We start from the raw sequence: 10,527 nt of genomic DNA, 5'->3' as shown, positions 1-10,527 counted from the left end.
CACCCACAGTTCTTATACACATTATGAGGCCCCCAGTGACCTCCCACACTGTATGAGGTCCCCACAGCTACCTAGGCAATAAGATGTCCCTAAAGCCCACACACAGTATGATTTATCCACATTGCCCAAAAACAGTATTGTGGCCTTCACCCACAGTTCCTTCTACACAGTATGATGACCACATATAGCCGACTTATATATAGATAATGACTCACTTTGCCCCATTTCCCTACACAGGTGCAATCTAGTGACGTAATTGCACCTGCTGAATTTAGATTCAGACACAGAAGATGGTTGACTCCCTGTTCCACCACTATATTAATGGTATCTGCATCTCAAGAATACGGATACCGATGAAATTGTGATGATGTCCCATAGCGGCCACGTCATTTGTGGACATTAGTGATACGTCATTGCCTCTACCTCCCTTTTTCCACGTGCAAATGCAGAACTTGACTTCCTGTTGCCCCAACACAAGTTTGTAACAGGACAATGATCTACAGTATGTCATTTAGAATACCGATGCCTTCCTATGTGTCATTGACTCTCTACAGTACCACTACCTGGGTGCTATCGCTGTCTCTGGGCCCCCCATCATTGCCCCCATACCTGTCTACATTCAGGAGGCTCCCAGTAAAATGGAGACCTACTGGATACTGGAAGAAGTGAACACATTTCTTAGGTGCTGCAGAAGTCTCTATGACCCTACCTCCCTGAAGGTTTTTCCATGAAGCTGAACCCCAGCGTCTAAGCCTAAATTTTGGGTAAAGAGAAACTGGGATTGTGGAAGGTATGTGTGTGCATGGGATTATGGAAAAAAATGGCAATTATTTAAAAAAAATTGGCAGCTGTGCCCCTGCTCAGGTGATTTGGGTTGTGGTGGCCTGGTGAATGTAGAAATAGGAGTAAAGTATAGGAAGCTTGTATATTTTTGTAAAAAAAATCATTTTATTTTTGCATTTTAATGGTTTGAGATCCTTTCAATTCTTATCCTACTTCCTTTTCGTAAATTTGTAGATAACTCTCCGAACAAAGCGAAGAACCAACACAATCCAATTTCTTTATTTGGTTTCGAAGAGCAGGAACCCGCAGAAGGTGCAGTAACGTTGATGATCTCCGTGGAGGGCGCCGGTTCCCATCCTCAGCCACACCTCGTCGTCCTTGACCAGTTTTAGCACCGCGCTGTTTCCCGACGTGTCTTGCTTCCCCTTAGACTCATAACTGGAAGTGAAAAAAAAATTCATTACTAGCAACATACATCGGTAAAAGAATCTGCTTCCAATTTTTTTGGAGAAAAGGGAATCTATTTGCTTACGTACTGAATGTCAGACTTTATTTTTACCATGGCGGCTAAAATAGCTCAACGCAAGAAATAAAAGGAAATGTATAGAAATTGTAGAAGCGCATTCTTAAAAGGTCACATATGAAATGTGTGCAGAATATTGTATCTAGATGCAGTGGATCCTGAATATATTGCTTCCGGTGAATTATAATACTTGATAATGACATGGAAAAAGGAAAAAAAGCACAAACTGAGAAAGAATTTATTGGAAATTGTAATATTTTTTCCACTGTAAAAAGTGTAAAAAAAAAAAGTAAAAGATTGTAAGAAATTGTCATAAACATCAGATTGATGGGGCTCTGACTCTGCACCCCCAATGATCAGCCGAATAAAGGGACATTTGCACTTTAACCCCACCACTAGCCACTACCAAAAGTATCACTATGTCGAGCAAACAATGAGGGGGTCCCTGCACTCGGACCACTATTCTGATATTTAAAAAAAATGAATTTGTGATTCACATATCACCATGATATACTGAATTTTAAAAATAAGAATTGGAGACCTTAACGGAAATGCTGATTTAAAAAAAAAAAAAATTCTCGGACAAATATTTTACAAAAATTATTGTATTTTGGGCTGAAAAAAAATAATTTTTACTCTTGAACTTCATCACAAAATTGAACCGTTTTGATTTTTTAAGCACAGTGAGCTTGTCCTTAGGGCTCATTCACACATCAGCATTTGGTCAGTATTTTTTATCAGTGCTTGTATGCCAAAACCAGGAGTGGAACTTACAGAGAAAAACTATAATTGAAAAATTGACACCTTTCCTGTATTTTGGAGACACTCTTGGTTTTGGCATAATTGTGACGCTGAGTCACTTCTTACAGACAAGCTGTGAGACAGGGAAGTAAGGGAGTCCGGGGTCAGATACCAGACGAGCATGTCAAGGGCAAAAGGGTAAGGCGAAAGAATGGTCAAAAGGCAAAGTGAGAGGTCAGGCAACAAATATATGCATAGCTGAACACAGAGCCCAAGACACACAGACGACCGAGCAAAGCTACGACTGGCAATGGTTTGACCATTGTCAGCCATCTAAATAGCCAGGTCATCTCCCAGAATGGAGAAAGTCCCGCCAGCTCGGCCAGATTGGGCAGCCGGACTGTCACTCACAATTATGACAGCCTTACATGCCCCTGATTCTATAGGACCACTGAGCTTTCACTCACTGCACCCCTAGGATACCATGAGTGGTGGAATCATGACAGTAATACTGATCAAAAACACTGATGTGTGAATAAAGCCTAAATGTTACGGTGATACCGCTACAAAAAGGGGCCAGAAGATTGTGACATCTGGATACCTGAACTCCTGCATTGGTTAGAACTGCTTCTCCATCTTATTAAACAGTGCAAATTTTTCCTTGCTGGCAGTGCAAAGGTTAATTAGTTCAGTTGACCTTCTTGAGCTCTCTAACCTGGATTGTCTCAGCTGTTCAGTGTTGGCCACTTTCCTCTGCTATATATGCTTGACACTGGCACTTGGGAATGACCGGTGATCGTTCTTACTGCCTGGTTAGAATTTGGAGGTGAAGTTTGTGTTTGAAGCAAGCATTTGGAGAGTTGTTTAGGAGATAGCTGCTTGGAGTTGGTGTGTACATCCCCATCCTCTCCTATTTGGTTTCTCCTTCCTATAGGTTTCCTGTGTTCCACTCTGTTGTTTGGTGAGTGTATTTTGTATGATTGTAACTTTCATTTATCCCTGTTCGCCTTACCTTGTTTATCAGGTTAGTGTTATCCTATACACTTTGAACTCACACCTCCCTGGGTGGGAGAGGGGACAGATAAGGGTTAATATAGGAGCATTGCAAGGCACATGAACCCAGAGTCTCCACCTTTAGGAGTAATCTGGGGGACAGGGATAGACTACAGTGCCCCTAGTTCAAGGGTTTCCATATGTGCCCACAATCCCTAGTCACTTCATGACACTAAAGGAGAGTTCAAAAAGGGAGTTTATTTTTTTCTTCTGAACTCCACTCTACTGATTTATGATCACAGACCTTATCAAAGTTTTGCTGAACTTTGATGTGGTCATAACAAGCTGACTGGAGCTCAATCTTTATAAAAGTGTAAGTGGTAATACAACTGACTTATCGTCAAAATTGTGTGCCTATCCGTCTACTTTCAGTTGCCTGGAGATAAGACAATTTGAGATTGATGCCCATAGGTGATGAAAAATAGGCGCATGGACTGTGTAAGCGTTCTACAGAAACCTGTCAACATAACATCATCACCAATACTGAGGTGACACGTAGAAAATGGCTCTACACCACTAGACATTTAACCAGGAATATTAACCGCTTAGCCTCCCTTTATACTGTAGATATACCACATGTTGCCACAATATTATATGTCAGCAGTAACATTTGTTTAAATCAAAGATAAAGGAATAATTTGGGTAAAGTTTCCATTCAGTGTTACCCTCTTAGAACACAATGTCACTACATAACAAACCAGCACAGCGGAACTCCGCACAAACAGAAGTAATGCCAGCTTTCCATGACACGTATGAATGCATTCATCCTGTCCCATTGTGGGTATCGGCTCAATAAAATCTAATACCAATATTATATCTGGATCTCATATACTTTGCAGTAGGGGGTAAATAATCACAGATATTTAATCAGCTTTTATATAGAGCAACATTTAGTGCCCTCTGTGACAAGTCATTATGGCAGCATCTTTCTGCTGGAGAATTAAAAAGCTCAAAATAAATCCAGTCTGAGATGAAGAAATGACAGCGGGAGACTCATCTGCAGCTCGATGGGTTATTGATTGATCAACTGAAATGATAAATTAACCCATCACCTGTTGCAAATGAAAGCAACAATGAAACAACAGATTTTCTAGAGCATATAATGTACAGGGGTTGGACACCTAATTGCTATGTTACTTTGCGAGTTTTTGCATCTATTCTTTCCCTGGGCTTTTTACTGAAAATTCACCTGCTGCCCTGGACCTGGGCAGTGGCAGTCATTACGTTTATAGGATGTAGACAATGCTCTGTGAGCTAAACATCCTGGACTCTAGACTGATGCATTGTAATAAACTAGCTGAGGTCTGTGCAGCTGATGATGATGTGTTTAGCTTATAGAGCATTGTCTGAACTGAGAGAAGGAATCATAGAATGTTTCAGTTGGAAGGGACCTCCAGGGTCCTAGTGTCCAACCCTGCTCAATGCAGGAATCGCTAAACCATCTCAGACAGATATCTGTCCAGCCTCTATTTGAAGACTTCCATTGAAGGAGAACTCACCACCTATCGTGGCCGCCTGTTCCACTCATTGATCACCCTCACTGTCAAAAAGTTTTTTCTAATATCTAATCTGTATCTTCTCCCTTTCAGTTTCATCCCATTGCTTCTCGTGTTTCCATGTGCAAATGAGAATAATGATGATCCCTCTACACTGTGACAGCCCTTCAGATATTTGCAGATGGCTATTAAGTCTCCTCTTAGTCTTCTTTTTTTGCAAGCTAAACATTCCCAGATCCTTTAGCCGTTACTCGAAGGACATACTTCGCAGTCCGCTCACCATCGTGGTTGCTCTTCTCTGAACTTGCTCCAGTTTTTCGTTGTATTTTTTAAAATGTGGTGCCTAGAACTGGACATAGATTCCAGGTGAGACCTGACCAAGGAGGAGTAGAGGGGGATAATTACTTCCTGTGATCTAGACTCTATGCTTCTCTTAATACATCCTAGAACTGTGTTTGCCTTTTTTGCTGCTGCATCACACTGTTGACTCATGTGTAGTCTGTGATCTATTAGTATACCCAAGTCTTTTTCACAAGTGCTGTTGCTTAGTGCTATTCCTCCCATTCTGTAAATGTAATTTTTGTTTTTCTTGCCCAGATGTAGAACCTTCTATTTCTCCCTGTTAAATACCATTCTATTAGCCACTGCACATTTTTCAAGCTTACTGTCACGGTCCCACCCCTCAGGGTGTCTGGAATGCAGTTACTGACAGCTTGGCTTTCCAATCTGGTATAGGGGTGTGCTGAAGCTGTCAGTACTGTGATTGACAGCTTATCCATCCAATCTGGTACAGGGGTGTGCTAAGCTGTCAGTGTGTTGATTGACAGCTCAACTATCCAATGTGAGACTGTGAGCCGTCAGCTGTCTATGTGTTCATTATTCCACTTAACGGCCATGCTTCTTAACTGAGCTGAGTTTCCCAGAACACTGCCAGACGTACATTCATCTTACGAGGTTTGTGCTGTGCTCTCTGTGCCTTGAGTTCTATATGTTTGATCTGTTGCCTGACTTTGGACTTTGTTCTGACTACCCGCCTGTTTAACCTTCGTCAGGCTGCATAATTTTACAACGTTAACAGGCTGCAGAGGTACAATTGTACCTTCATATATACCTCCACTGTGGGAATACTTTCTCCTTTACTTGGTTTCAGAAACTAAAGTTCATTCAGCTACAAATGTTATGCTGATATCTATTGGCCAGTGTTGTTACTGCTCACTTATGTTGCTGTCAATTAAGTTGATTCAAACTGGGAGTGGCTTCTACTTCTCTTCCTGCCTCCCTCCTCTCAGTAGCCATTTTGCTGTTCATCTCATTGCTGTGAGCACACACATTTCTAGGCTTGTGAAGTCTTCAATTTCTTGGATACGAAGGTAGGAAAGTCTCACAGCATCTAACAGCCAGTTATACCTTCATTCGCCTTATGTGGGGACAGAACAGTCAGAAATTGTCTTTGAGCCTGGACTTGGCTTACATATATTTTGTATGAAACTTATCACTATAGGTATGATTTTTATACGAAAAATGGATAATAATTAGAATCAACATATTGTTTTACGATGATTTACTTATATTCAGCACAAAATAAAGATGGTGGCTCTGTTACAATTTTCCTATTGGTCGAAAAAACAGTCGAAGATGGAATGAAAATTCTGAAACCGTATACGGTTTACATAATTGTTGTGGACCTGGTGGTTAGGTGCACCAGGAATGACCTGATAGTTAAACACGGAATCGGAACAAGCTCTGGGGAAATGGGAACTCTGCTGACCGCAAACCCTACTCCTATCAACACAACTAGAAATAGCCATGGAGCGTGCCTGACTCTGCCTAGACGCCTCTTCACAGCCTAAGAGCTAACTACCCCTAAAGAAAGGAAACAAAGCCTCACTTGCCTCAGAGAAATTTCCCCAAAGGTAAAAGCAGCCCCCCACAAGTATTGACTGTGAGTTAAGAGGAAATCACAAACACAGAATGAAATAGGTTTTAGCAAAGAGAGGCCAGTCTAACTAAACAGATTGAGGATAGAAAAGGGATCTTTGCGGTCAACACAAAAAGCTACAAAAACCACGCAGAGTGTGCAAAAAATACCCCCGCACCGACTCACGATGCGGTGGTGCCACTCTGCACACCCAAAGCTTCCAGCTAGCCAGGCAGTTTCATGAAAGCAAGCTAGACTAGAACTTAGCAAGAAAAACCATATGAAACAAATGAACAAGCAGGAACTTAGCTTGTGCTGGAGTAGACAGGTCCTCAGAAAGATCCAGGAGAGATCTGAGCCAGTACTAGAACATTGACAGCTGGCATGGAGTAACGATCTGAGTGGAGTTAAATAGAGAATCCAGCCTAGCCCTAAACGAGGGCAGCTGGAGAAGGAATCTCAGAACCAGCAGCTCCACTCACAGCCACCAGAGGGAGTCCACGGACAGAACTCACCGAAGTACCATTCATGACCACAGGAGGGAGTTCGAGAACGGAATTCACAACACATAATATATAAATGACATTTATAAATAATTATCACTAGAAATATTTTACTTTTTTATCTGCACTTTAGAATCGAGTTTCATTCTACTTGCCACGTGTTACTGAACTAAATTACGAAGCCAAAATTCATCTACCAAGTCATCATGAGTGATAGTGATGCTGGATCTAGTTTCCGACATAATCCAAGAAAATGTGTTTGCAGGTTAGTATCATTTTGTGAAAAGCCAATAATGTAGTATTGTGTAGTATTTCGGAAAATTATTTTTTATTTTGCATTTTTTCATATTTACAGATTTACGTCTGACGAAATAATGCGAATGCTAGAAGAATCTGATTCTGAGCATGAGGAAGAACCATATGTTGCATCTGATGATGAAAACTATGTACCACAAGTGGATGTTACTGAAGAAGATTCAGACATTGAACAAGAAATGGTCATAGAGCAGGAAAAAGAATACGGCTCAGACGAAAGTGTTGAGGATGAGTCTGTGCCTCAAAGTGCAGGTGACATTTGGACTGCTAAGGATAAAACTCAATGGTGTATTGATCCACTGCCAAATGCACAAACAAAATCTCGTAATGTCCTACGACAAAGAGGTGGCCCTGCAGCAATCAGCAACCTGTATACAGCAAAAGAGCTATTCAAGTCAATCATGACTCCAGGGCCGGCGTTAGGGGCAGGCAGACTAGGCAGCTGCCTGGGGCCCCCGCTGCCCTAGGGGCCCCCAGCCAGGGGCAGACATACTGTTGATGGCACTGCTCCAGGGCCCAGAGGTGGAGGGGGGCCCCTGCAGGCAGGCCCGGTATCATGCAGGGTCGGGCCCCTCTCACTCCCTCCTGTAATCATGGAACACCGAGTGTCGGGGAGAGAGCGGGGCGCGAAGTGCAGGAGAACAAAAAGGGGGCGTGTCATGCAGGGAGAGACGCTGGCCAATGAACGCTTTCCTTACCTCACAGTGACCAGACTGAGGAGAGCGCTCACTGGCTGCCGTCTGTCCCCCTGCATGGAGCGTCCCAATCGTGAGTACTCGCCTACAGTCAGGGGCCCCGGCTGCACAGCACATAGGGACAGCAGTGGAGGAAGAGCAGGACTTACAGGGGGTCTTCTGCTCCCTCCACTGTTCTGTTCAGAGCAGGCTGCAGCGTCTCCTCACAGAGAAGAGGTGGGGGAGGAGCTCACTGCAGGGGACAGCACGGCAGCAAAATGTATGCTGTGAAGTGACCTGAAAAGTAATGTGCAGTTATAGTGCTCTTTATAACTTATCTCTTTATAATTTTAGTCATGGAACTTTTTGAATTTGAGTCTTTTCCTCCCTTACTGGGAATTTATCATCAGGTGCTGTCTGCTCTGTGCCCCATCCCCCACAGTGGGGTCTGCAGCCTTCTCCAGCTGAACTGACCTGCAGGGCTCATCTGATCACCTATACAAGATTAGTATGTATGTATGTATGTATATGTATGTGTGCATCTGTGTGTATCTATGTGTATGTTTCTATCTGTGTGTATCTGTGTATGTACAGTATATGTGTGTATGTATGGTATAGTTGTATGGCTGTGTGTGTATGCATGTACAGTATGTGTGTATCTGTGTATGTGAAATAAGTTTGTATGGATATATGGTATATATGTATGTTTATGTGCATGTACATACAGTATATGTGTATGTATATGTGTGTACGGTATGTGTATATACTGTATGTGTGTATGTACGGTACGTGTATGTGTATCTGTATGTTCGGTATATGTGTGTATGTACGGTATGTGCATTTGGGTGTATTTTATATGTATGTACGGTATGTTTGTACTATATGTATATAACTGTATCTGTGTATGTACGGTATATGTGTGTGTATCTGTGTGTATGTACGGTATATGTGTGTACGGCATTTGTGTGAATGTACGGTATATGCATGTGTGTATGTACGGTATGTGTATGTATGATGGTATATGTATGTGTATCTGTGTGTATGTATGGTATATGTATGTGTTTGCATATACTGTATTTGTATGTGTATCTGTGTGTACGTACGGTGTATGTATGTGTATTTGTGTGTATGTATGGTATATGTATGTACGGTATGTGTATACTATCTGTGTATATAACTGTATGTGTGTATGCATGTAAGGTGTATGTCTGTGTATGTACGGTATGTGTATCTGTGTGTATGTACGGTGTATGTACAGTATATGCTGGAACAAAAATCATTGTTCTCATCAGCACATCGATGGCCCAGTTAAAACTGCAGATATTCTGCTAAGATGACACTGTATGGGGACAGATTGATTTACTAGTGATCATTCTGTCCCCAGCCAGTGTAAAGAGGTGGGAAACAAGTGGCGAATGACTTCAATATTGTTGATCACGCTCGTTTAGTGGCCTGAAATCAGCGCATGTAGCTACAACCAAAATGTTTCTGTTGGTGCAATATGTTAGCATTTGGGGCCCCATTTTAAACTTTTGCCTAGGGCCCCACTTTGCCTAAAACCGGCCCTGCATGACTCCCGAGATGTGTGACATCATATTACGAGAAACGAATCGAAAGGCCAAGAGAGTTTGTGATGTTTACAACAACGAACTGGTACAACGTTTTCCTGATTCTTATGAACGGCCACCACAAAAAAACATTCAAGCAATTTACTGAAACTGAACTCCATGCATTTTTGGGCATACTGATTGCTGCGGGTGTGCACAGAGACAACAAAGAGAATCTGGAGGAAATGTGGAATGTTGCTGCTCTGCCTCTTTTACGTGCAGCCATGTCTCGTGACCGCTTCAAGATGATACTCAGATTTATCAGATTTGACAATGAAAATACATGCAGAACGTGTGCAAACAGATAAAGCTGCACCAATACGGGACATCTGGACAATGCTGAACAGAAATCTGGAGAGAGCCTACAAGCCATATAATTGTATCACCGTCGACGAGCAATTATTTCCATTTAGAGGCCATACTAAATTTACCCAGTATTATACCTTCAAAACCAGCTAAATATGGCATAAAGATTTTCTGGGCTTGTGACTCGTCAAACGCCTACCCATTACAAGGTCATCTCTACACTGGGAAACCAACTGATGGTCCTCGACAAGTAAGGCTACTTTCAGACATAGCGCATTTTTGAGCGCTATTTTCCGGGCGCTTTTCAAAAATGCGCAATGTCATTTTCGTCTGCCGGCAAAGTGAATGAGAAATTCACTTTGCCGTTCAGACACACCGCAAAAAAACGCGGCGCTTTTGTCTGCAAACACGCCGGCGTAAAAAGAATTGACATGTCAATTCTTTACACAGCGGCGTGTCTGCGTATCCCCATAGGGCCCCATATTAACTTACACACACAGCACCTTTGTCCTGGGTGTCGACGTCTTTGTACGGAGGGGTTGACACCCAGGACCGGACGTGACGTCGGACAGGAAGAGGGAAGCCCCCGCCCCCCAGTGAAGCAGCAT

At 42.5% G+C, this 10,527-nt stretch overlaps 1 protein-coding gene across 3 annotated transcripts in view; it reads right to left on the bottom strand.

Annotated features, from left to right (window-relative positions):
• Positions 1-927: 927 nt before the first annotated feature.
• The window catches only part of C1QTNF3 (C1q and TNF related 3), a 93,869-nt gene continuing 84,269 nt past the window's right edge, over positions 928-10,527 (bottom strand). For all 3 annotated transcript variants that reach the window (XM_077280715.1, XM_077280717.1, XM_077280716.1), the window contains exon 6: positions 928-1,221. In XM_077280715.1, the coding sequence (XP_077136830.1) occupies positions 1,062-1,221 (160 nt within the window). In that variant the 3' untranslated portion in view covers positions 928-1,061. The remainder of the gene's footprint in view (positions 1,222-10,527) is intronic.

The sequence above is a fragment of the Ranitomeya variabilis genome, chromosome 1 (genome assembly GCF_051348905.1).
Source record: "Ranitomeya variabilis isolate aRanVar5 chromosome 1, aRanVar5.hap1, whole genome shotgun sequence".
NCBI lineage: Eukaryota > Metazoa > Chordata > Amphibia > Anura > Dendrobatidae > Ranitomeya > Ranitomeya variabilis.
The sequence above is the reverse complement of the archived record's forward strand: the minus strand, read 5'-3'. Positions and strand labels throughout refer to the sequence as shown.